This window comes from Myotis brandtii, unplaced genomic scaffold (genome assembly GCF_000412655.1).
Source record: "Myotis brandtii unplaced genomic scaffold, ASM41265v1 scaffold79, whole genome shotgun sequence".
In the NCBI taxonomy this organism is placed as follows: Eukaryota; Metazoa; Chordata; class Mammalia; order Chiroptera; family Vespertilionidae; genus Myotis; species Myotis brandtii.
The window spans coordinates 2,178,408-2,205,295 of record NW_005371173.1 but is presented as its reverse complement, the minus strand read 5'-3'; the positions used below and the strand labels follow the sequence as shown (position 1 = coordinate 2,205,295).

At 51.5% G+C, this 26,888-nt stretch overlaps 1 protein-coding gene across 1 annotated transcript in view; it reads left to right on the top strand.

The window, feature by feature from the left end:
* Window positions 1-26,888, top strand: part of CFAP65 (cilia and flagella associated protein 65) — a 39,918-nt gene that overhangs the window by 1,172 nt on the left and 11,858 nt on the right. The window contains exons 2-21 of the mRNA XM_014531001.1: window positions 7,850-8,036; window positions 9,644-9,693; window positions 10,105-10,277; window positions 12,816-12,997; window positions 13,398-13,500; window positions 14,001-14,167; window positions 14,339-14,538; window positions 14,832-14,971; window positions 15,495-15,717; window positions 16,091-16,356; window positions 16,654-16,854; window positions 17,066-17,425; window positions 19,075-19,212; window positions 19,917-20,162; window positions 20,667-20,891; window positions 21,758-21,916; window positions 22,117-22,267; window positions 22,704-22,832; window positions 23,913-24,126; window positions 24,411-24,539. Coding sequence (XP_014386487.1) covers window positions 7,850-8,036; window positions 9,644-9,693; window positions 10,105-10,277; window positions 12,816-12,997; window positions 13,398-13,500; window positions 14,001-14,167; window positions 14,339-14,538; window positions 14,832-14,971; window positions 15,495-15,717; window positions 16,091-16,356; window positions 16,654-16,854; window positions 17,066-17,425; window positions 19,075-19,212; window positions 19,917-20,162; window positions 20,667-20,891; window positions 21,758-21,916; window positions 22,117-22,267; window positions 22,704-22,832; window positions 23,913-24,126; window positions 24,411-24,539 — 3,643 coding nt within the window. The remainder of the gene's footprint in view (window positions 1-7,849; window positions 8,037-9,643; window positions 9,694-10,104; window positions 10,278-12,815; window positions 12,998-13,397; window positions 13,501-14,000; window positions 14,168-14,338; window positions 14,539-14,831; window positions 14,972-15,494; window positions 15,718-16,090; window positions 16,357-16,653; window positions 16,855-17,065; window positions 17,426-19,074; window positions 19,213-19,916; window positions 20,163-20,666; window positions 20,892-21,757; window positions 21,917-22,116; window positions 22,268-22,703; window positions 22,833-23,912; window positions 24,127-24,410; window positions 24,540-26,888) is intronic.

Sequence of the window (26,888 nt, the reverse complement as noted above, 5' to 3'; positions counted from 1 at the left end):
AGGCCGATAGTATCCCCAAACCACACCCAGGCTGCCTTGCACACACACTGAACTCACCTCAGATTGGCATAAATGCAGGATGCTTCCTGCCCAGGTTTGGGTCTGGAAGCCTTAACCTCTGGGCTGACCCTCCCTTTGTTCATTTAAGACCTCTCATCTGGATGGGGAAGCAGGCTAAGGGGATTACCCCCATTTTAGAGATAAATGAACTAAGTCTCCAAGAGGAAAAATGACTCACCCATCGTTATTTATTCCACAATCAGGAGCATCAATTGTGCTAGGTCTTCTATTTACAGCATCTTTTAAAATCCTAACTGCCTGCAAAGTGAGATTGTTCCTAATTCCTACTTTGCAGGAAGGTAAAGTCCAGAAGCCCAGAGACGTGAAGTCACTTTCCCATGGTGGCACAGTAGTTGAAACCAGAACCCAAGTCCTCTGCAGCAGCAACTGAGGGAGGTAGGAACTGATGAGTCATCATCCCACAAAGATGGAAGTCACTCCCAGCATTAGCCTAAAAGATCTGATGAAGCTGGGGGTGGCCAAGAACCTGTGAGGGAAAGTGGTCTTGGAAGAATAATGTTCTATGAGAAAATCTCATTTTGGTGGGAGTGGCAAGGGTTAAAATAAGTCCTCGGTTATTTGAGTCTCCTCTCCCCTTGAATCTAGGCTGAGTCTAGGAAAGGCCATGTAGTTTCTTCCTGGTTCTACCCTGAGACTGTCAAGCTGAAGCAACTATAGATTGGTGTTCCCATCCACAGCCTACCTAGTGAGTGCCCAGCTGATGGCCGGCACAAACTTTCAGCCATGTGAGGGCACCATCTTGGATGACCAGCCCCGTGGAACTTTTGGATGGCTGCAGCCTGGCCAACATCTGAATGCAACTGCATGAGAGACTCCAAGTGAGAGCTGCCTGGCCACACCCTTCCTGAATTTCTGACCCACAAATGCATAAGCAAAATAAAATGATTGTTTGGAACCTTGAAGTTTGGAATAATTTCTTATACAGCAATAGTAAACAGAACAAAGGGCCAAGAAGGAATGGGAGCTGATGAAGGCATCTTCTAAGGCTTTCCAGGGCCTTTAATACACTTTTACACAAAAGCTTTTTAAAACGGAGCCTGCATGAGGTTGGAGGAGGTGTAGTGCCTCTTCATCTTCTAAAGGGGCAGCATGAGAAGACACACTGACTAAACTTGGGGCAGATAGAGATGGAGACAAAGGGAAGAGTTGATAAGCACATTTCTTCACACTCAACTTATTGAAAAATGTTATTTATGTATCTGTTCTAGTGGCAGGATCTCTCATGATAGCAAACTCTTGAAGGAATGAAGAGCTTTCTGGAAGGAAGGAAGCTCATGTATTTGGGCCAGTGGCCAGCAAGAAGTTATACATGGCCAAGTAGGAGAAAATGTTATTAGAGATTTTTTAAAAAACCCAGTGTTAGAAGCTGAAGAAAGGGCTCAGAGATCAGGGACATGGAAAAGAGCTGGACATTCCTGTGGACAGTTGCTGGCCACATTTTTCCAGAGTACCCCTGTCAGCAGAAACTTGCAGGACCTGGACAAAAATATCCATGAAAATAAACTAGAAGCACCCTGCTGCCCTACTAAACTCCAGGTGTATCTGCATCTGGCTTCTGTGCACACCTCCAAATGCCCAACTTAAGTAAATTCAGAGGAAAGTGATCAGGCATATAATGGGACATGGGTGTGGCTCTGGGGAGTAATTGGGGAGTGTAGGGGTGGAATGAAAGATTTCTTGGTTTTGAACCCATTATCCCAAAGAATCACAAAATGGGAATGATCAAAATCTAATAAAGATGGGGGAAATACACATTTACAGTAGAGAATCCTGGCAGACACCACTTTAAGCCAAGTGATCAAAGTTAACATCACCAATAAAACATATTGACATCATGTACCCTCTAATACAATGCACTGAGAAGGGCATATCACCTCTCTGTTATGCTTCTCAATAATGGACACCTCACTCTATTATAAGAAACTAGAGGCCCGGTGCATGAAATTCGTGCATGGGTAGGGTACCTAGGCCTGGCTGGCGATCAGGACCAATCTGTGGAGTGACCAGTGGGGCAATCGGGGGGGCCCCCTGCTGTCACCCGCTTTGGCAGGCCTAGTGCCGCCCACTCACCAGCCATGCCTCCCGCTGCTGCCTGTTGCCTCCCTCTGCAGGGTGGGGTGAAGGGGGGCGGTGCTGGCACCCACCTTGGCTGGCTTGGGACCTGCGGGCTGGGGGCAGCTCCTGCATTGAACGTCTGCCCCCTGGTGGTCATTCTGCCATTTGGTCAATTTGCATATTAGTCTTTTATTATATAGGATAAACCCAAATTGAGGAAAATTTTACAAATAATGGACAGTACTCTTAAAAAAAGTCAAGGTCATGAAAGACTAGGAAAACTCAGGAAATGCATAGGTGGGATCCTGGATTAGATACCAAAACAGGAAAAGAACGTTAGTGGACAAACTTGTGAAATCTAATAAATTTTATACTTTCATTAACAGTATTTATTGTATCAAGGTTAACTTCTTAGTTTTGAGAAATTATTTATGATCATGTAAGATGTTAACCTCAGGGAAAGTTGGGTGAAGAGTTTATGAGACTTCCTGTACTATTTTTGTAACTCTTCTGTATATTTAAAATTAACTCACAATTTTTAAAGCATCTAAAAGATAGAATCTCATAGACCAGTCAAAGATGGTCTCCTTTAGCATACATGAAGTTCAAGCCAACTTCCATACTCAAAGGAAGCCCTGATCAGAAATGGATTAGAAAAGGGTTTGAGGAATTAGATAGAATGGAAAGTAACAAAATAATGGTGTTCTTCATTCATTCAGAGCCTGTCATGAGCCAGGCACTGTGCTAAGTTCTTTGAATATTTTATTCCACTTAAATTTCACAACCTTTTAGCTGTTAAAGTTTTCCCTGCTATGGAAAGAACAAGATCATAGCTGAAAGCTGGTGCAGTTGGGATTCAAATCCAATCTGTTTTACTCTAGAGCTTGTTCTCAATCACTCCACTGTACTGTCTTCTCAGAGATGTCCCTCATTTAGTTTGTACCTCAAGGTTTCTGCACTGTGGGTGGGGAAAGAGGAGATAGAAGGCAGGAGGAAGTGGATGGGCTGGTCATCAGGAGCTGTCCATGGTGCTGGTCAGAGAGACTTGGAGCTAGAGGGCCAGCAGGAGATGGTGTAGGGAAGACAGCTGGGAGGTCTCACACAGAGAAGGAGCACTGCTCAGGGTAGAAGGAAAGAGCAGTTAGATGTGGTAACAGGTCCTTCGCCAATGCGGAGGAATTAGAGGGGGAAAGAAGCTGGTGAAGTTGGATTTGTTTTTGGGTCTAAATTGCAACTAATAGTATTCAGTATAGCTATACTGATTATTGAAATCTGGAAATACTTTGGTACTATTTGGTAAATAGTCACTGACTGAGTCCTCCACTGCTGTGGTGGCTGCTCTCTCAGTCCCTCCTTGTACTCCCAGGTTCCCCCATGACCCAGCAACTAAAGGGTTAAGGCCTGGCACAATGTGGGCTCCCAGAACTCTGCTCCAGTTCCAAGGCCCCTTCTCATAGGTCATGCCCATACCTTACCAATTGTTAAATATTTCACCCCTGTTTATCCCCATTTTACAGATGTGAAAAGTGAGGTTCTAGAATGTTGAACAATTTACTTGAAATTGCTCAGCTACTAAATGCTAGAATCAGGACTTGAAATCAAGTCTTCTGGATCAAACCTCAGGTCCTTTCCCCTTCATCTCCCTACCATTGGCCTGCATGTCTATCTACTTTTTGTGGGGATAAAGAATAGTAGGAGAAGGTTATCTAGGGGGCTTCGGTTGGCACAGGAGACTCAGAAAACCCTTTGGGGGCCCCAGGCAGAATAAAACTCTTTTCTTTGAATTCTCTTGCCATATGGCAGCCTACCCCAAACTCCTGCTAATTTTGTGCCATGGTAACTGTTTCAGGCTGGAGGTGCCATCAGTCTCTTAGTGCTCTCCCCACCCCCTGCTGCTCTAGGGGAACATGACACTCTAATGCAAAAAGTGCTCCATGCCTGCTCCTTGATCCAGTCCTGAACCAATCCAATGGCCCTTTTGGCTGCAGTCTTCTCTCACTTTCCACCCCTTGGGCTGAGCTTAGAAGATTTATTCCACTAATTTCACCTCTTTATCTCATTCCTGTAAATTAAATATGTCTTGGATGAAGACCTGATTTCCAAACTAACACTCCAAATGGAGTCAGTCACAGGGAGAGAATTTTACAAGTGCTAGAGCTGGGTTGCCTTGCCATCTGGACTGCAGATTACTCTGGCATCTCCTTTTGTCTTGCTCCACCCTGGAGCAGCAAGGCAGCCTCCTTCTTGGAGAAACAAGAGGAGGATGTAAAGAGGAGAGAAACTTCTCACCTCTCCAGTGTGCAGCAGAGAGGCTGGGAGGTGGTAAGAGAGGAGGGTGCACAGGCCAAGTGGTTTATTTATAGGGACCTCCCATTCAATCAGTGACTCTGTGTGTGTGTGTGTGTGTGTGTGTGTGTGTGTGTTTGTGTGTGTAACTTTGTTGTCTAGCATGTGTCAAGTACTTTACACATTCATGATTACTCAGTCCTTACACCAGCCTTTTGATAATTATCACCAGCCTTTTGATAATTAACAGATGAGAAAAGTGAGGCTCAGAGAGGTCACGTGACTTGTCAAAAGCCACAGCCAGTAAAAGGCAGAGTCAGGATTAATATCAGATCTGCCTGATTTCTCAGACCAGAGTCTTCTCTATTCCATAGTCATGGGAGTTGGAGGTAGCGAGTTATGGGTGGCGTGGATGTGTGTGGAACAAATGCTTAGAAAAGATACTTTTGTGTGTGTGCACTGGAGCCCAAATCACTGAGTGTGCTTTATCTTTATTACCCCCACACCCAGCTTTCTACTGGAAGGATTTGAGTCCATCTCCTACTCATCCTCCTTCCTCCTGTTCTCCTACATCCTGGTCTTTGTCAATTTCCTGAATTATCACTCACCTTTGTTTGGAACTTTGAACCAAATAACACCACCCCCATTGTCTTTTTTAGATCCATGAAGGATATAGTCACTAGGACCCAGCACCCATTATCTCCTACTAGAGGCCTGGTGCATGGATTCGTGCATTGGTGGGGTCCCTCAGCCTGGCCTGCACCCTCTTGCAATTCAGGACCCCTCGAGGGATGTAGGACTGCTGGTTTTGGCCCGATCCCCGCAGGCCAGGCTGAGGGACCCCACTGGTGCACGAATCCGTGCACTGTGCCTCTAGTATGCATATAAGATCTTTGGTTAATCTCTTCCCCCCTCCTCCCTTCTCTCTGTGATTCATCAGTCTGTTCCATGTTTCCATGCCTATGCATTGAGCGTCTGCCCCTTGGTGGTCAGTGCACGTCATAGCTACCGGCCGAATGGTCGAATGGTTGAACAGTCGCTTAGGCTTTTATATATATATTCTGGAGTTCTGAAAAGGGGGGGCTTCTAAAGCAAACCTCAATTAAAGTCATGATTGTGGGGACATCCTCTCCCATCCTCAGGCTCAACTCCTTGCCACGCTCTTTTCTATGCTGTTCACCTCCTGGGGCAAAGTCCAGGTTGGGTATCTTTTTGCATCTAAGATATACCTTTGAAATGTCAGAGTAATCTCCTTTCCCAGACCCCTCAAGGCACAATCCCCACACCAGAGCATGAGACCACAGAACCCCTCATTGTTATCTTGTTCCCTCAATACCATCTCTATGTGCTGTAAATGTTAATTACTAACTATGATGCACTCACCAATGTAAAAGAAGTATGCACCTCTCTGTTTTACTTTTTATTCAGTCCCAGAGATTTCCTTACTTTGCTTTCTCCTGCTCCCTTAATTTACCATCTATGGGTTTTATGTAACCCTCCTTATGTCTCCTCCTTTTAATCTAATGTATAAAATAAGCTGCAAAGCTGCCATTTTGCAGAGTTTTTTCTCAGTCCGTTGAGATTTTGCTTTCTGCCAGTTTGGCTCAGATAAATTCATAAAAAACATTTGGGCCGAAACTGGTTTGGCTCAGTGGATAGAGTGTCGGCCTTTGGACTCAAGGGTCCCGGGTTCGATTCCGGTCAAGGGCATGTACCTCAGTTGCAGGCACATCCCCAGTGGGGGGTGTGCGGGAGGCAGCTGATCGATGTTTCTCTCTCATCGATGTTTCTAACTCTCTATCCCTCTCCCTTCCTCTCTGTAAAAAATCAATAAAATATATTTAAAAAAAACATTTGGACGTTTCTTATGTCAACACTACTAAGAATTCCCAAGTCCAGAATCCACCAAGGTTTGGGCAGATCTCTGGAGGGACAGTCCCCCAGTGAAGAGGCACAAGGATGTGTGGCTCCTAGCATGAGCTTTTCCTCCTACTTTTTAAAAAATTTGACTTCAGAGAGGAAGGGGAGTAAGAAAGAGTTAGAAACATCAGTGATGAAAGAGAATCATCAATTGGCTGCCTCCTGCATGCCCCGTACTGGGGATCAAGCCCACAACCCCAGCCCACAGCCCTGGGAATGTGCCCTTGACTAGAATCGAACAGGGGATCCTTCAGTCTGCAGGCTGACGCTCTATCCACTGAGCCAAACAGGCTAGGGCTCTGCTTGTGGTTTTGTCTCTGGGATTGCTGAGGCCACCACCAAGCCTTGCCCCAGAGTCACTTCTCCCTATTTCTTTTTGACCTAAAAATTAACAAACAGGTCTCATCATTCCAGCTGAGTCAGGCTGACCATTTCAAAAGAGCATAGGGGAAAACAAAAATGAAATCATTACAGAAACTATAAACAGCATAAAAGTTATCATGTCCAAACTTCAGGTCTCAGATTTGAGAATAACATTAAAACCAGTTCAAAGCTCACTGAGTTCTGCATTCCTTGATCCCAAGTAAACTCCTAACCTCACTGTGCTTGCATAACCAAATGAGCCCTTGGCCTGTCCCTTCCCTCCAGTCCAGCCAGCATCTGGCCATGTGATCTCCCAGGCCAACTCAGTCCACTTTGTCAACAAAATCTATCTTTTACCTTTCACGAGTAAACCCCAACTTTCCCAAAATGAGAATTTATTTTCTGGATTTACCCCGAGACTCATTAAGGTTTCTCCCCTTAACACCAATCCCCATCACTGTCCTGGGTAGTGAAACATCTTTAATTGTCCATGAATGAACTTTGAGACTTTTGGCTTCACCCATCAAAGGCATCTTCACCAAATGAGACCCTTCCCCACAATACATCCAGACGAATGAACAAAGGGTCCAGAAATCCATAGTATGTATAACAATGCCTTCTTCATACATTAACCTTCAGATCCCTTCAGAGAGTTAACTTTGTGCTGGTCAGGAGATAAGGACACATCTTCTCCAACCAGCAAAAGGAAGCCATTTGCAAAGCAATGTGCAAATGAGAAATGCTACGGGCTGCTTTTCAATTAACAATTGCAATCACAGAATGAAGTTCCGCTTGAGATTCTGACCCTGTGTCACCAACTCGTCGGGAAAGAACAGGAACGACTCCCACTCAGGTGATGTGTCCATGGAATAGCTTTCTATGTTTTTGGTCGTCAAATAAAGTCACGATTGCGGGGAGGTCACGACAAACAAGGGACTATACATACCATGTTGCAACTGGTAGAAGCCCAGTTACTATTTGCAAGGAAAGTCGTAAAATCAACAAACAGGGTAGGACTTAAAAGTTGAGAAGCGCTTTCGCCTTCTCTGAGCCATGACTCATTTGGGCTGCCGTAGTTGCCCTAGGATACCAGGAATCGACGCTTCCTGTATCTATGGAGACGACAACAAGGCGGCGGTGTGAGTTTTGAGCGTTGATCTCAGGGACTCAGGAGCTGCGCGAGTGGCCAGGAAGGTATCTGCCCCAGAGATCGCCTCCTCCGGGAAGTGGCCCGGGGTCCCCTCCTTGCCCTTCAGAGAGTCCCGTGGAACTGAGACTTGGGCGAGATCAATCAGACTGGGATCCCGAAGAGAAAAGAGGAACAGCTATAAGTAAATTTTGTCCCTTCATTTTACCTATTTTTTCCTCCCCCAACTCTACACAACGACCTGCCACTTTTCTCACTGGTCATTTAGGAATTTTCAGGTTGGAAATGAGAAAATTAAGCAAACTGACAATATATTTTCAAAGTCCTTAAAATTAGAAAATTTGATTGAAAAACACCACCTCCTTGCATAATGATTGCAGATGTGTGTCTTTTGGAAGGGTGGTGCAGGCCAATGTGGAGGTTATGATCGTTAATTATAGTAACATAAGTTTATCTAGGGCTTTTCAAATCCTTTATTTCATTTGAGTTTAGCATTAACTTTGTGAAATAGTTAGCATAACCCTCACTTTACAGGTGAGGAGACTGAGGCTCGGGGATTTGGAGAAACTTTCCCATCTCAAATGAATCTAAGCAGATACCAGAACCCAGTTTTCTTTATCCCAGGATCAGCACTCACTCTCCTAAGCCCTAAACTCTGACCTGGACCAGCTTTCTACCTCATCCTCTCTCATTTCTTCTACACTCACTGGGATGTTCCATGTGTTGACTGGAGACTTTTTCAGAGCCCTGAAGTCACAGGCATTAATGAATCAGGGTAGAACTACAAAGCCATCTAGTAGCAGCAAAGTAAGGGACCCTCTTCTCTGTTTCCTCAGCTTGCATTTCTTTGATTCCATTTGAATGTACACTTCACAATTGAAGGTAGGGGCTTACCTTTCTTGTCCAGTGCCTAACAGGCACTCAGTAAATGCTTTGTGAGTGGATGAATGAAGGAATGAATCTAATCAGAGGTTTTTCAGATGTTGCCAATTAAGAAATGAATAGATTCTGAATGAACAGAATCTTTTGCTCTGGGTGGGTGGTGGGTAGGGGATAGGAGAGTGTCTAATGGAAGTATGTAAATTTCTAAAGGGTGACCATAACATTGTCTACGAAAGCATAATATATTATAATAAGGAGCTGACCCCCAAGCCTAAAAAGAGATAATTTTAGGCCAAATAAAAGACAAACCACATCTACTCATATACTGTTTTAAGAATTAAAGTACATGTGAAGGCCTTACAGCACTGCCTGGCAAGTTCTCAGTAAATGTCAGTAGAAGGTTTTATTAATTTTGTTATTGTTATTCAAAGAGATGGGGAAGGATACTGAGTTGTCTGCAAAATATACGTATGTTCAAAAAAGGTATTAGATTGATGCTGTCCAATATGATAGCCACACATGGGTGTGTGTGCTGAAGGGAGTCTGCTAAAGGAAGAGGGTATTTGAGGAGATGGAGCCACAGCCTTGTCTGTTCCCCTAGAGGAGGGCCAAGCATCGTTTTGAGTATTTGGTGAAAGCTGTGGACGCTCTCTCTGGAAAAGGTCACATTCCCATACACATGATATTTTGCATATAATTTGCCTATATATTTGCATATAACTTATAGCTCTAGTCCACCCATAGATTCCTTTGCTTTAAAAGTTGTTTCATTTATCCTTGGAAGGAGTCATTATTTCAGTGAGTGCTTACTTTAAACCTGGACTACAGGTTGCATACTGGTAGAGAAAACCCAGAAGACTGAGAGCCCTCCAGTCTCATTAGCCTCTTTGCTCCTTATTCTTCTCACAGGATCAAGACACATTCAGAGGAAAGATACAGAGAGAAAAAGCCAGACAAAGGTAATGCATATGCTTCAGTAAGTCTCACTGGGGGCTTTCTAGGAAATGCCAAGTATGGCCATAGAGGGCAGGGTTCCTCTTCCCGGTGCCTTTGCTGAATGCTGAGTCTTTAGGTTCCCAGACAAAGCCCTGGATCTCATTCAGGCTCATTCCTTATGGTGCCAGCTCACATCTGTTGCCAGAGCTGGGAACCAGGCACTCTTCTGTGATAATGATGGCCATGGGGAGTCTACTCCATTGGCCTCTCTTTTTCATGTCCCTCCTGTCTCTCCTCTGGTCTCTCCCCAGCTCCAAACTGGCAGGAACATCCGGCTTAGCCAGGAGCTCTCTTTTCCTTCAGAAGGCTCTTCTTGTCATGATCCCTAGGACTTTGTGCTTTATCAATATGTAGATGTTGATTACTTTTTGCAGCCCCAAGCCCCATCACAAGAACGAGAGACAGCAGGGATTATACCATGACTTCCACATCGTACCTGAGTACCAGCACAACGGCCATTCCCACTGTCACTGGCAGCAGTATTGCCATGAGTGTCTGCAGCAGCAGTAGCAATGTCAGTGCCCGTGTGAGCCCACATCCGGGGCAGGTGAGGCAGGGTACAACAGGGCTAGGGCTGACGGAGGGGTGGCAGGGGAAGGAAGGGTAGGAATCTGAAAGGACCTGACTCTCATGTCTAAACCCAGATCTAGACCTTGTACAGGTGGAGCACCAAGCTGGCTGGCATGATGGTAGCAGTGAGTGACCGTGGTGGGAGGGCTCTAGGATGATGTGAGTTGGAGACTGATAGAGTAGCCAGGAGCTCCCTTTTCCTTCAGAAGGCTCTTCTTGTCATGACCCCTAGGACTTTGTTTTTTACCAATACATAGATGTCGATCACTTTTTGCAGCTCGTAGGGTTCTCTCTATGTGATAGCGCAGGAGTGGGAAGTGGTGGTCTAACGGTGGGACTACGGGGTATGGCTTTGTCTTTGAGGCAGTGTGTGCCTGTGTTTGTGAATCCTTAGATGTGGTGGTGGTTGCACTTGCCTCCCTGTGGACCAGGGGTCTTCTCACCCCTCCATCTTTGCCATTCCAGGCCTGTTTGCCCTAAGATTCACTTACTACCCTTCCTTGCTCTACTCTGAGCTGGCAGGAGATTGGAAGGTGGGAAGAGGGGAGAAGCCAGAGTATTTCTCTTCTGCCCTCTCCACCCTCTCCATCTCCAAAAGCAGTTGCATCTTCCTGTGACTCCAATCCACTCCGGACAGGCCTGTGGTCTCAGAGAACCCCACCACCTCATCTAACATAGGTGTGGTTGATATATATATATATACACACACACACATACACACACACTAGAGGCCTGGCGCATGAAATTTGTGCGTGGGTACAGTCTCTAGGCCTGGCCTGCGATCAGGGCTATCTTCCACAGCTGGCCCTGCCTCCCGCTACCACCCACGCCTGGTTCCCGGTTCACCATTGGGCAATCGGAGCCTGCCGGCCGGGGAAAAAGACCAAGAGGTGGTCAGTGCGCCTCATAGTGACTGGTCCAGTGGTCATTCTGTTCATTCTGCCATTGGGGTCAATTTGCATATTACTCTTTTATTATATAGGATTTTTAAAATTGATTTCAGAGAGGAAGGGAGAGGGAGAGAGAGATAGAAACATCAATGATGAGAGAGAATCATTGACTGGCTGCCTCCTGCATGCCCCCTACTGGGGATCGAGCCCACAACCCAAGTCTGTGCCCTTGACCAGAATCAAACCAGGGACCCTTCAGTCCCCAGGCTGATGTTCTATCAACTGAGCCAAACCAGCTAGGGCTGGTTGCAGCTTCTTGATGATTCTAACTTCGGGTTACTTCAGTATCTACTGGTTGTACATTCAATTCCTTGTTTTAAATATCCAGAGTGGCTTCTGTTTTCCTGGTTGATTGATGCACCAACTGATATTTATAATAAATTACCCTTGCTCACCCATGTAACCTTTTCTCCATGGAAAAATTGGGAAAGAAAATACGATGTTGGCCAACTGAACTCTCTGCAAATATTGACATTGAGAGTATAACTTCCAAGAGAGGAGGGGTTTGCCAGTCATGTTCACTATTGCTGTCCTGGCACCCAGCTTAGTGTCTGGCTCATAATAGGTAGTCAGCAAATATTTGTTGAACAGATGAATATTCCTTATGCTATATCCTATATAATAAAAGCGTAGTATGCAAATTGTACCCTTGACTGGGAGTTGTCCGGGAATTTGACCAGGGTGCGGGGCTGGCCAGGGGAAGGGAGGGAGGCCCTGGCTAGTGGCAGCAGCAGCAGCAGGCAGCTGGGGGAAGGAAGTACCCAGCCAGCAGCTAGCAGCTGCTAGGGACCCTACCAGTGCTTGAATTTCATGCACTGGGCCTCTAGTAACAATATAAAAGTGATCCTTGGTCAAAGATAAAATGGCAATGCGTTGAGCCTTCATAGCAATGACTGTGGTAGGAAGAAGCACCTGGTTCATCCTCCTTCCACCTTGCCCCCCAGGGGGTTTCCCATCCCCCTCCCTCCTCAAATAGATAGGGATTACAGATGGGAAGTATTGGCACATGGCATCTCTAGTGTCATCAGGAGTAGTGCTTGGAGTCGCCCCAAAGTTAGGTCATGGGGTTGCAGGCAAATTGGCTCCTTCCTCTACTCCACCAGCCAGTTGAGGGAGGAGAGGGAATGGAGGAGTATCACTGTGGTCTGGATAGTGCCTGTGATATACCACTCCACCTGGCAGAGACTTCTGTAGTAAAGGGTAGGATGGGGAGGAAGGAGGAGGAGGCAGCATCTGAGAGGCATGGTGTCTAAGGGTGCATTGAGGCACACAAAAGGCTAGCTAAGACCGCTAAGAGTGCCGATGCAAGGACCAGATGAGATGGCCTACGGAAGGCTTTATGGGCAGGGTTGCCAGGAATCTAGTTGGAAAACCATTCTGGTGATCTCGGTAGAGATAATATCTGATTCCAGGGTCTGCTTGCCCCTCACCTTCTCTCTCCAGACCATCCCTCAGGGCTGGGGTGTGATTCATTACTTTCTGGAGGTGGAGAGATCTTTGCCTGTACTCTGGATCTTGGAATCCTGCTCCAATAATTCGTCCTTCTGTCTCTGGCAATTGAACAGCCAACCAGCTCCAGGGACACTCAGGTGTGCTTCTCAAAGAAGGACAAAGTGAAGAAGAAGGTCATCTGGGGCATTGAGGTGGCTGAGGAGCTCCTATGGAAAGGCTGGGAACTAGGGAAGGAGATCACCAAGAACCTGGTTCTGAGAAATCTATCCTTGAAAATCCAGAAGATGAAGTACAGGTACGAGTATGAGTGGTCAGAGACCCAGCCCCTGATCCCTCAAACCACCAAAGCAGGCACTCTTTACAAAAAAAACTTTTAAAATGTTACATGAATTCAGAAGAGTGTATAAAACATGTGCAGTTTGAAGAATTATCGAAAATGGAACCCATGTGACCAGATTAAGTAATGGAATAAGTGTCCAAAGCTCCTTCCATTATGTGTCCCTCCCTATTGGAACACTAGCCCTACCTATAAAGTTCTGTAAGAAGAATAGTAAAATGAGGGAGACAGGTCCTCCTGTGACAGAGCCCTGGGTTTTCCCCTTTATGGTCTCAAGGACTCAAGCCTGCTTAGCTTTCCAGGGTCTTATCACTCTGCCCTGACCCTGAAGTGTGTGTCTTCTGGTTCTCTCCTGCAGGCCCCCCAAGACCAAGTTCTTCTTCACGGCCATGCCTCAGACCATCTTCCTGAGCCCGGGCATAACCCTCACACTCCCCATCATCTTCCGGCCTCTGGAGGAGGTAAGGCTCACCATGGTGAGCAGAGGGCAATGAGCGACACATGCACAATGACCTTGGAACTGACAGAGCAACACAGAGGCCCCTCCCCCACCACCACCATGCACACCCCTGCCAACTGCAGCAAAACTCCAGCTGGGAAAGCCCTGGAAAGCTTAGACCCTAAATTCATTAGAGCCTAAACTCATTCCAGTTGGATGCGGCTGTGCTACTATACTGGTCATCAGAAAGCCCCAGGTTCCTTGGCCTCTTCCTGCTCTCAGGATGTTCCCCCTAAATATGTTGTTCCCCATAAAAGGGGCCCCTTATCTTTGAGACCAAGACAATGGTAGAGCACAGATAACCAAACCTCTCCTCAGAGACTGAGATGGAAAGCCATAGCCTAGCCCACCCCTCAGTGGTTTGGGGGGATAGCCATGGGCTGGGGAGGGATGTAAGGTCCCTGAGTACTACCCAGGTACGACTGATCAGGGACTGCCTCTGCCCCCACCCCCTCACTGCAGAAGGAGTACATGGACCAGCTGTGGTTTGAGAAAGAAGAGGGGAAGTTCTTTGTGGACCTGAGGGCCACCCTGCCTTGCCACAATCTGATCTGCCCACCGTCCCTGCAGTTGCCCATGTGTGCCATGGGGGACATGGCTGAGGCCTGGTTCTGCCTGGACAATGTAGGGTAAGGGGCTCAGAGGTGGGGAAGCAAGAGAGTACCTGGGAGAAGAGAGACTGGCCCATCTGGTGGGGAAAAAGGTAGGGGGAGTAAAAAGTGCTGCCCAGCACCTCCCTTTCTAAAGCAGGGGCAGTGAGCATAAGGAGCCCAGTGGCTCTGACTTGCCCCACCCTCCAGGGACCTGCCTACCTTCTTCACCTGGGAGTTCTCAAGCCCATTCCAGATGCTGCCCAGCACGGGCCTGCTGCAGCCAGGTCAGGCTTGCCAGATCAAGGTGACCTTTCAGCCTCTTATGGCTATCATCTATGAAGTCCAGGCCACGTGCTGGTATGGGGAGGGCAGCAAGCAGAAGAGCAGCATCCAGCTGCAGGCTGCAGGTGAGGCTCAGCCTCTCACCTGTCCCCAGAGCCCACCTGCTGCACTGCCCTGGGTCTTAAAGTCTCCATGTGCCCCCCCGACCCCACCTTCTGCCCTGGCCTGGCCCCCACGGCACCTCCACCAGCTTCTTGCCAACCCCCAGCCCTGCAAGCTTTGCCTTTTCTTTGCCTTCCTTGGTGTCATTGACCAGTGTTTCTCTGGGTTCACCTACCTTCTTTAGGGGGCTGTTCAGCTGGGGCCACAAAGGCCCTGGTCAGTTTTTCCCCAAGACTCTCCCCCAACTCTGCCTCAGGCAAATGCGCCCAGCTGCTAGTGAGCATAAAGGGACCAGAGGACCAGGATGTCGAGGGCTTCCAGAAAGTGCTGCACTTCGGCTCTGTGGCTGTGGGCTGCACCGCCGAGAGGCAAATCAAGCTGTATAATCCATCAGTGGTATACATCCTGTGCAGGGGGGTGGGAGTGGGGGCAGGACTCAGGACCACAGGGCTGGGTGCTCCTGACACCCACCCCTGTACAGAATGTCCCCCTTTCTCTCCACACCTTTGGCTCCAAGCCTCACATAACCCATGTCTATTGATACATATACAGTATGTGTCAACATGTGTCCTCCTCTCTTCTCAGCTGGGGGACTGGGCTTCGGTATTCCCCGATCCTCCAGATCAGTCCCCAGATCAGCCCCAGGACTGTCCTGACCCAGAACCACAGCTAGCCTTTATGGTACCTTTGGCGGGGGGAGGTACCCTTCTGGTCAGTCCCAGTACAGAGCAACAAGGAGCTTGCCCCACCTTACTGCAGGGCCCCTTCCTTACTCCTGGTGGAAGCAGGGTCACCAAAATTGACAAGTGAGACACAGGCTGGATGCCAGCTGCCCTGACCCCCTTGGCTAGGCACCTTGGTAATGACAGACTGCCCCACCCTGTGACCTGACCCCTCCTGTCCTCACCTGGCCCCACAGGTGAGTGCCCCCTTCAGGATTGAAGTGGCTCAAGACGTGCTGCCCAAAGACCAGGCCTTCTCATGCCCCACGGCCTATGGCATCGTGCCTCCAGGAAAGAAGAAATGTGTGTCGGTGTTTTTCCATCCCAAGACCTTGGACGTCAGAACTATGGACTACGTGACTGTTATGCCCTCTGGCTGTGCCTCCCAAACCCTGGTCAAAGTCGTTGGTTTCTGTAGAGGTACTGGCAATCCCAGGACGCTGCAATTCTCTGGGGACAGGAGCAGCCCATGCTTAGGATTGGGAAATGCTGCTTGCCTGCTAAGAGCCGGCTGCCTCCTTGCCCTTCAGCCTCTGTGTCTGCTGCCCCCTGGTGGACTCAGTGAGGAATCAGTTGAGGACACCTGGAGATCATGTGCCTGCCCTCACTCCTGGGGACCGGGAGGTCTGCTCAGGCTGCTGGGCTCCCAGCCTTTCCAGCCTGGCCACCTGTCTCCAGGCAGCACCACCTCCCATCAGTGGGACCCTTTCTGAGACACCCTTGGGGAGGCTGATAGTTCAGCCCCACCCAGGCGGCAGGGCCCACTCACAGGGACCCCATTTCCTATGCCCAGGTCCTGATGTGTCCCTGCAGCACTACTGCATCAATTTCAGCTGGATCCACCTCGGAGAGCGCTCAGAGCAGTCCCTGTGGATTGAGAACAAATCGGACTGCACGGCCCACTTCCAGTTTGCCATTGACTGCCAGGAGAGTGTCTTCAGCATCAGGCCCACCTTCGGGACCCTGGTGGGCAAGGCTCGCATGACCCTGCTCTGTGCCTTCCAGCCCACTCACCCCATCATCTACTTTCGGCGGGTGGCCTGTCTCATCCACCACCAGGTGAATGGGGAGGGAGGGGTCAAGGAGGGGCTTCCCTGGGAGCTGGAGGGGCCAACCTGAGGCCCCATCATAAAGACAATGCTTGGTGCTCACCTCTGTTGTCTCGAACTTCTGAGGCTGTCTGCCTGGATCGTCTCCTCCAGAGCCCCAGCTTGGCTTTGGAGCCACAGTGTGGCCGGAGGCACCTGAAGTGAGCACCCCAACCCACACCCCTGGGCAAGCTCACTCAAACTGTGCGCTGACCAGCTGGTGGTGAGTGGGGGCTGAAATCCAGCTTCACGTGGACAAATGTCACAGGACCCACTGTTCTTGGACCTGATCGGGACCTGCCACTCAGACAGCACCAAGCCGGCCATCCTGAAGCCTCAGCACCTCGTTTGGTACCGCACACACCTGGCTCGGGGCCTGACGCTCTACCCCCCTGACATCCTGGGCCAGATGCTGAGCGAGAAGAAGCTGGAACAGGATAAGAATGGAGCCCTCATGATTCCCATGGAGGTTCGATGGACCCCCCTGGGCCCTGGGGGCAGGCTACCCCCCCAGATTCATGCCCCCTTCTTTAGCAATTCTTGGGCAGCCCTGTGCCTCCATAGCATGGTGGGGGTGACCTGTGCAGAGTTCTGGCAGCTTTGTCCAGAAAGAATCATACAGGTGAGGGGCATGTAGGAGGAATGCAGCTGGGCCTCCACCCGCTTGTCTCTCCCACCAGGACCTGGAGGACGTGCCGGCACCGCAGTATCCCATCATCCCCCCCATGACTGAGTACTTCTTCGATGGCACCAAGGACTTGGCCATCTTCCCGCCGCCCGTCAGCCTGGAGCCTGTCGAGGTGGATTTTGGTGCCTGCACCGGACCTGAGGATCCCAACCCTGTCCCACTGTGCCTGGTGAACCACACCAAGGGCAGGATCACTGTGGTCTGGACACACAGGTCTAACTGCCCCTTCTGGGTGACCCCAGAAACCTGCGATGTGCCCCCGCTCAAGTCCACAGCCATGCGCCTACACTTCCACCCGCCTCACCCAAACTCTCTCTATGTGGTGGAGCTCGAAGCCTTCGCCATCTATAAGGTGTGTGCAGGCACACAGGACGGGGAAGGCGGGTTCTCTGGCCCAGAGCCTGAATGGCAGGATGGGGTCTGAGGGGGTGACAGAGGGGTCCTATAGGACCTATCCTCTCTTCTCCTTGCCAGGCTCTTCTCCTTGGCTTCTTGGCTGGGAAGTAGCCTTACTGGTTTGTGTTCTCCCAGGCTCAGGGCCTGCCTTGGCTGAGGGCCTTCTTGTCTTGTGTGATTATGTCTCAGTCATGTGTGGCCTCCCACCCCCTCCAGAGGGAGATCTCAGCTGGGTCCAGCCCAGGGGGAATTCTGGTGTAGGAGGAGTTGCTCCTGGCTTCTCTTCTAGTCCTTGAAGTAGGAAGTAGTCCCTCTAAAGGAGCTGGGGACAGGAACGAGGGCCTGGGGACAGAGGCGCCAGGTAATTAGGTATGTGTGGGGGGCGGGGGGAGGCTTATAGCACAGCACAGCTTCCCTTGGCCAGGAAACTCCATGCACAGGCTGACCCCAGCCCAGCCTCAGTCCCAGGCGCACATGGCTCCCTCCTCATCTCCAGTTGGTCCTGCCCTTTATCTTCCTTCCCCTCTCAGCTCTGCCCACCTCACTGTCTCCTCACTGTCTTTCCCGGTGGCCTGGGTGGTGGGGCCCAGAGAAGACCTGAGCAGCGCAGTCAAGATTAGAGTCCTTTACCAGCCATGTGACCCTGGGCAAGTGCCTTGATGTCTCTGAGCCCTGGTCTTTTCATCTATAAACGAGGTCACATCCAAACTTCCGAGAAGTCTTTCTAAAACTGAGTCTTTAATTGCCTCCATTCTAATACCTTGGCAGTGGAATGTGGAAGTCTGTAGGAATGAGGCTGTGGACACCTGCCTTGGCCGAGGCTGAGCCTGACAGATATTTTCCCCCCTTTATTGATTTTTAGAGAGAGAGGAAGAGAGAGGGAGAGGGAGATAGAAACATCAATGATGAGAGGAAATCATTGATTGGTTGCCTTCTGCACACCCCCTACTGGGGATTGAACCTGCAAGCCAGGCATGTACCCTGACTGGGAATCAAACCAGTGACCACTTGGTTCCCAGGTTGACACTCAACTGCTGAGCACACCAGCCGGGCAGCACGTCACATTTTTAGGTTGCATGCCTCGCCCTGTGCTGCCCGATACAGCAGCCACCAGCCACAGGGGGCCACCAAGCACTTGAAATGTGGCCAGTCCAAGTTGAGATGTGCTTTAAGGGTAGAAGACACTCTAGATTTCAAAGACTTAGCATGAAAAGAATGTAAAATACTTCGCAAATCACATATACCGATTATATGTTGAAATAAGATTTTATTGGGTTAAATAAAACATAATCGAAATTAATTTCATGTGTTTCACTTTATTAATGTGGTTCTTAGAACCTTTAAAATTATGTCTGTGGCTCACATTTGTGGCTCTCATATTTCTATTGGCCAGTGTCTCTCTAAGCACATTTCTCCAGGATGTCCTAGGGCTGGTGTGAGGACTGAAGGGCGGTTGCTGAGTGCTCGCTCAGTGTGGGGAGCCAGGCTTGCAGCAGGAGGGGCCTGATGAGGACTCCTGCAGTGCAGGGGGGCAAGCTGGGGTGCCACACAGGGTCGGACACAGGACTCTGAGCTTGTCTGTGGATCCGCCCCCACCCCTTGCAGGTCCTGCAGAGCTTCAATAATATTGAGGAGGACTGCACTGTGTGCCCCTCCTGGTGCCTGACACTCCGGGCACAAGGCCACAGCTACTGTGCTGGCTTGGAGCACCACATCCCCCAGTATTCCCTGGACGCCCCCCAGGTGAGCATGGCCCAGCAGCAGTGGGCGGTGGACAGAGAGCCTGGCTTCTGCCATGGCCTGCAGATCTCTCTCCCTTCTCTGATGGTCTGAGAAACGCATCCCAGCACCCTCTCTAGCTGTCCCAACCTCTTCACCGCCAGTCCCTGGGGACTTTCTCCTGGGCCACGGCCCTGGAACTGAGGAGAGCCTGGGGCTTGGACAGCTGGTCCCTGCCTGCTCCATCTGAAATACACCCCTGTCCTCTCACTCGGGTTTAAAATGCTCCAGCTCCTTCGTTTGTCTGTGCCCCATTTACTGAACACCTGTCAGGGGTCGGACAACACAGAATGAGCCCTTGCTGGGATTGCTGGGGCTTTCACTTTCTCAAAGTGGGGTTCCCCTCGGCCTCCTGCAGGAGAATCATCTAGAAGGAGCTGCTCATCCCAGAGCTCCTGAATCAGGACCTTTGAAAGCGGGTTCTTCCAAAAGATGGTTTGAAAGTACCCTAAAATGAAAGAACTCCTCCTTAACCTTGAGGAGGGGTCTTGGAGGCCTGTTTCCTGCGGCCAGTTCCTATGGTCACTCCGTCTCCCTGTCTGGAGGTCTCTGGAGGACTGAAGCATTTTTTGGTGCCAAGCTGTGGCCTCTCTCCATTCCCTGAGTGTGTGTCAGGGGTGGGAGGGCCTGTAGATCTGAGCATGGGTCCCTCTTCTCTCGCACCCCAGCTGTTTCCTGCAGTGTCTCCCAGTGAGGCCTCCTACCGCAGCCTGCTCCTCACCAACAAAGGCTCCCTGCTGCTGACCTTCAACCTGACCCCCAAGAGCAGCCCAGACATCTCCCTGCGGCCCAGCTCGGGCCTCCTGGCCCCTGGGGCCCACCAGATCTTCCTCATCTGTACCTACCCCAAGGGCAACGCCTGGAAACAGCACATTTTTTACTTCCAGTTCAATTTTTGCCCCCAGTATCTCAAGGTAGGAGTCAGGGGTAGGGGCCTGGGTCCTTGGGAGTGAGCCATAGTCTGGAGTTGCTCCCTTTTCAAAGCCACATGCTGGGGTTGGCCTTTCAAGCTCACTTACAGTAGCCAAGGGACTGCTACTCCTTCAGGAAGTGCATGCAGGGAGGTGAGCAGCTCTCTCACCGCTCCAGGCCCCTTGTGGGGTCTGGGTCAAGAAAAGGGATTCAGAGTTTCAACAGGAAGGAGCAAGGCAACACAAGACTCCTATCTGCAGGTGGTAGAAAGGGCCAGGCCAGAGAAAGGGTCTGGGGTGGTGGAACCATCAGTCCCTGAGCTCTTTCCAAGAATCATCTGGGTCAGTCCCGACCCACTCTGCCTTCGACAGAAGCTGCCCGGGCCCAGGCTGGTGGGGGGCCTTTTGCGGCCTCTTGGAGCTACCCACCCATGGCTTCCTGGACATTCAGGGGATCCAGGGCTGCAGGGTGAAGTCAGGGCACTGACCTCCCTCCTCTGGCTCCAGGAGGTGAGCATACAGAGCCGGGAGGAGCCGCTGCAGCTGAAGCTGGACACCTCCAAAAGCATCTTCTTCAAGCCCACCCGGGTGGGCTGCTCCTCCACCAGCCTCTTCACCTTCCACAACCCCTCGCGTCTGCCCCGGGAGTTTGAGTGGAGGGTCTCCCAGCAGTACCGAAAGATGCTGACCGCCCAGCCCGCCAGGGGGCTTATCCAACCCAATGAGAGCCTCGTGAGTTCCCTGCCCCACTGCCCAAGGCCATCCTCACCTCAACCATCATCTCTTACTCATGCCTCTCAAGGGCCAGGCTTACTATGTGCACTTCCCACTTGATCCATAGTCACCTCCTATTCAATCCATAGTCACCTCCCCCAGTCTTACAAGTAGATGTGATTGTTACCATTATCATCACTCCCCATTTTGTAAAGAAGAATTAAGACTTAAAGAAGAAAATCCATTCATTAAGATGATAAATTAGGAGGTGCAGAGCTGGGACTTAAACCAGGGTTTCTGATGCCACTGCCCAGGGATGAGTTCACCCTCCTCCCATGGTCACCCAAAACTGTGAGATCACCGGGAGGTGGTTTGGAGCAGCTGGATTTGGACCAGGAGTGAGGAAAGGGACTCCTAGAGGTCCCAGTGGCTGTCTGGAGGGGAGCACAGACTGGGACCCAAGCTAGCATCCTGGTCTAGGGCCTTATAGACTAGTTGGGAGGCCAAAACAGGCCACAAACCACTAACACGTGGTAGGGGTAGTAATCGGCAAGGCAAGAGACAGACTGTGGCGTCAGCCTTGAGAGTTCACACCCAGCTCCCATCAAGCACCCTCACCACTGTGTGACTTTGGGCAAGTTACCCCAGTTCTCTGAATCTCCAGCTTCTCATCAGAAAACGAGGCACTAAAATAATACCACTTCCCTGGTGGGGACAAAGGATTGAGAGGCTTTGGAAAGTAACATGATATATAGTGTGTGTGTAAGATAAACACTCAGGAAGGGTTCCCATCGCTTGATGTCCTGCAATGGGACTTCAGACAGCCTGGGTGGAGAGGGGGGGTTCCCGAAGACCCCACACAGGGAGAATCTCTGTGACAGCAGACGCTGACGTGGACCTTCAGTCCCCTGGAGGAGACCAAGTACCTGTTCCGAGTGGGGGTGTGGGTCTGGGAAGCCGGCCTGCCCTCAAACGCTAAGCCCCCCACCACCATCCACTACATTATCCGGCTGGTGGGCATGGGCATCACCAGCACCATCTCTGTGAGTGGGAGAATCCCGGTGGGTTGGGGTGGGTGCTGGGGTCAGTGTACCCCAGGGGACCCAACACTGAGAGGGCAGGTGATGGGAGCCCTCTGGCCCCTGGCCCATACCCCTGGAACTGCCCTTCCTTGGGGACTCAGGGGTGGGAAAGCCAGAGCTGGGGGAGCCCCCTACCCTGGCTGGCTGACTCTGGCCCTCAGGCAAAGGAGAAGGAGCTGGACTTTGGGAACGTGGTGGTGAACAACCAGCAGTCCCGGTTTCTGGTGCTCCAGAACGAAGGCAACTGCACCCTCGACTATCGCCTGTTCCTGGAGCAGCACAGCCCTGAGAGTATCAGCAACGACCCCCTTGGTACTGGCCTGGGCTGGGGCTGGGGCCAAGGAGGCGGGCACTCGTTAAGACTGGTTAATCAGACCACGGTTTGTGGGCAGGCAAAGCAGAGCTTAAACCTTGGTGCTTCTACTTTCTAGATGCTTGGCATTGGGCTGGCCCTCTCTGAGCCTCAGCTTCCTCATCTGTAAAGCGGGGCTAATGGCAGCACCTACCTCACAGGCTGTTAGGTGGATCAAAGTGTTTAGCAAGATGCCAATGACACAAAGACAGATGCCCTCTGTCTTGGTCTGGGAGGAGGGACTCTGCTCCCCATTTTCTGGCTCAGAGCCTCCTCTGCAGCCAGTGCTCTGCCAGCCCCGGGGGGATATCTGGAGAGGAGCAGGAGAGGCAGAGCCTCTCTGACCTGCACTGAGGGCCCTCTGCCCTTGACCTCACCTGGGTCATCCCTGAGCAGCTCTTCAGCTGGACCACACAGAGGGGAGCATGCCACCCTGGTCCCAGGACACCATCTGCCTGACCGCCTGTCCCAACCACCGGGCCCAGTTCTTGTGGACCATCAGTTACTCTCTCCTCTCGCACAGAGGTACCTGGGCCACCTGACACGGATTCAGGGCTTGGAGGAAAGGGCGAGGGCTATGTGAGCAGGACTTGGGTGGGGAGATGCAGAGGGTCCAGGCAGAGCTAGCTGACTAAGTGTGAGTGTCCTGGGGTGCACCTGTGGGTGTCTGGTGTGTGCCTCTCATACCAACTACCTCTGTGTGGGTGTCCGTGTATGCGACACCTGAGCCGTGGAGGTTCAGTGAGGAGGTTAGAGCTGTTCTGATTTACTGTGGGATCTCAGGCAAACCCTCACCTCAGCCACCTCCTCAGTGGAATGGAGTTGTTCCCAGCCTGCTCGGGGGCAGGGGACAGCATCCAGGGCAGCAAGAAGAGTGGCTCAGAGTGTGGACTTGAGCCAGACTGCCTGGGACTGGATCTGGCCCCTGCACTTATTAGCTATGTAATCTTAGCGGGTTGTTTAACCTCCCTGTGCCTCATTTTCCATATCCGTACAATGGGGATAATAACAGTGCACAGGCAAGAAAAAGGAAAGCAGTACTGACACAGGTGACCACATGGAAGAACCTTGAAAACATGTCGAGTAAAAGAATCCGCTCACAAAAAGCCACATAGTATATGGTTCCATGTATGTGAAACATCCGGAATGGGCAAATCTATAGAAACAGAGTAGATTAGGGGTCATCAGAGGTGGAGGGAGGGGAGAATGGGAATGACAGCTACTGGGTTTCTTTTTGGGGTGATGGAAACGTTCTAAAATTAGATAGTGGGGATGGTTGCACAGGTCTAAATATACGAGAGAACACTGAATTGTATGCGTTAAAGGGTTAATTTTATGGCATATAAATTATGTCCAATAAAACCGATAGTAAGAATTAGTTTGAACACAAATGCGGTGCACATTAAACACAGTGGTGTGTGTGAAGCACTTAGGACCGTGCCTGGTACGTGCAAGCATCAGACAAGGGCTGGCTGTCGTTGGAAACGTCCCATTGCCTGGGGGACATCTGCTGCTCCTAACCAGGGCCCCAGGGGTCCCACACGCCCCGCCCCAGGGGAGCCGGGAGGGGAGCCCACTCCTCTCATCCACATCCCTCTCCCCCAGATAACAACATTGGGGAGAAGCGGGAGCTGTGCCGCGTCTTCCTGACGGCCGTGTACCCCTTACTCTCCGTCCTGGATGTCTGCTCCTTGGGCAGCGCTGAGGGCATCACCCCCAGGCACCTGTGGTACCTCTTTTCCCTGGACTTGCTCAACAGTTACCTGGAGCGTGACCCCACCCCCGGGGAACTCATGTACAAGGTGCCCACCAGGCACAGGTGAGCCGAACCTGGGAGGGGGTCAGGGCCTGTTGGGGATATTCTTGGAGCTTTCTGTCCACACCCTCAACACCAGGCCCTGTCCAAGAAGTGGCTCCCTAACTCCCCCCAAATCCTTGCCCATCCCTAGAGGGGCCTGGAGAAGGCAGGGATTGGCTTGGCATCCTAAGTGCTGCCCAAGTCCCAGAGTCCCTAATTCCACCTGTAGGGCGATGAGTGCCAAGCCCCTGGGAGGTCCCCCTCTTCTTATTCCTGTCTCTGAGCCATTTCTCTGCTCCACACAGCACAAGTCCAATCGCACCCGTCTACACCCCTCTGAAGCTTGACTTCAATTTTGGGGTAGCGACCATAGAGGCCCCACCCTCCGTGGTGCTCCTGGCCCTGAAGAACAGCGGAGTGGTGCCCCTGGACTGGTAGGGCTGGCGTAGGGGGTAGCTAGGTGCCTGGGGGCAGAGGGGGGCAGGTGCTGGAGGCCCTCACTTGCTGCTGGTAGACCTGGCTGCCTGGCGTCTGTGAAAGCGGGCACCCCATCGATGGGCTGTGGCAGCCAGGGTGGGACTGTGGCTGCCCAGCAGGACGCAGGGCCTGTCACTGGCTGGGACATGACCACAGGCTGGGAAGTGGTGGCATCACCTGCTGGAGACGGCGCCGTCATCTCAATATTTAATGAATGAGAAGCGTCCACTGAGCATCTGCTCCATGCCAGGCTCTGCTTCACAAGCCTTTTTCCTCCAAGCCTCACGCCAGCCATGTGGGAAGTCCTCCTTTGCTGACTGGTTCACAGATGGGAGGCTAAGCACTCAGCACAGCCAGGTTTAACCCCAGATTTGTCCACTCTAGGGCCCCTGTCCACACCCCTCAGTCAGCAAGGCTTAGAACAGCTCTTGTGTACCAGGCACTGTGCTGGGCACTGGGGCACCCCTGACAAAGCCCCAGTCCAGTGAGGACAGGCCTGCATGGGGGTGAGTAGAGGGTCTCAGGTGGGGGGGGAGGAGCGGGGAGAAAGACAGGGATCTGCTGCTGCCAGGGCGTCAGGGAGGAAGGTGTGACTGAGCGAAGCCCTGTGGGTCGGGGGGGAGAAAGACAGGGATCTGCTGCTGCCAGGGGGTTAGGGAGGAAGGTGTGACTGAGCGAAGCCCCGTGGGGCTGCGGGAGGGTGGAGGCTGGCCCGGGGCAGGCTGCACTTCTCTAGTCACCCGGGGCCTGGGCCGGAGACCCGAGCCACACGCTTGGCCCTTCCTGTGCTTGGCTTTCCTCCCACTGGGGCCCGAGCTGGTGCCCAGTAAACATCCCGTTTCCACGCCAGGGCTTTTTCTTGTTCTTCCTCCCTGTCTCTTCCACGCGCCTTGATTTCCTAGTAAACTTCCTTTTGATGACTTCCAACTTTCCTTGGCTAAATGGAGGTGAGAGAGAAGTGTCCCATCTGGGTCAGGCCGGGGAGAGAGCCAGGAGTCCAGCCTGGGCGTGACAGTGGGTGGATGAGGTGGAAAATACGCAGGCAGGGCATCTGGGAGCTCAGGAACCTTCCTGCCTGAGCAGAGGGTCTTGGGGGTGCAATGCCCCTTACTCTGGCTTATCCTGCCCCTCCCTGTGGAGGTTGCTGGGGACACTGGCTCCCCAGGCGGCTCCTGCTGAGAAGGGCTGGATTCTGAGCAGCGGAGGGCTCTGGCCCTGAATGACTAAGGAAGCTTGGCAGGCAGGGCTGCCGGCCGATGGGGAAGGCCTAGGGCCCATTTTGAGCTCTGGATCTGCCATTCACTGGCTCTTTAGTGGCCAGGAGCCAGGTCCAACGGGGCTTGGGGGGGGGGGCAGGAAAAGCGGCGCTGGCCTGTGTCCTGGCATGGAGCAGGGTATTTTGGTGGATTGTGTGTGCATGTGTGTTTGTGTAGGAGCAAGCCAGCTCCCACTCTCTGTGGAGAGGGTCCAGGTTGCTGGAAACCGAGGCGAGAGGAAACCCAGGCAGAGTGCCCACGCGCGGGCCCGTCCGTCGGGAGATCACTGGAGGTTCAGGAAGCAGTCAATGCTTCTTCCAGGAGCCCAGGCACGGGGAACCTTCCTTGGGTGGCTGGACTCTCCTAGGCTTTTTGTGTGTTGTGTTTCCCTTCCCTTCCTTAGAAGGCTATTTTTGAAAATTCTAGCTGGTCTCGGCTGAGTTTATAAAGAACAAACTGAAGGTTTTATTTTTGCCAAGACCAGCAAGAAACGGGAGTGTGGACTTGGCCTGAAGGCGGCAGCCGGCAGGACAGATGGAGTAAGAATCCCAAGGATGAGGAGAGCATGGGGGGAACAGGGAGCCACACCGTTGCCCACTCCCTTTGAGCCTTCTCCCCTGACGCCTCTGCCCTGGGTGCAGCGAATACTAGGGGCCTAGTGTTTTAAGGGGAGATTCCTTACAGGGGCCGGCTAACCTCGTTTGTTTCCTGGTGCACTCGGTGGGTCATTGTCTAAATTTTCCCTGGGGCTTCCTAGGCACAGGGTCCAGGCTGGCTCTCAGATAGAAATGCAGGCGAGCCCAGGCCCTGCAGCAAGGCTCTCTGGGCAGACAAGCCTGTGGTGCAGGGTGATATGTGCAGCGCAGGAGGCCACCTCACTCCGTTTTGGACGTGAGAAAGGCTTTTCGGAGGAAGCTACAACTAAGCTAGGCCTGCAACCTCCGAAGAAGCGCAGGGAGATGCACAGAACCTTCCAACAGAGCACCTGGCTTGTACGTGGGTAAGAGGAAAGGGCCCAGCATGACTGGAGCATTGATAGGGAGGCAGGGG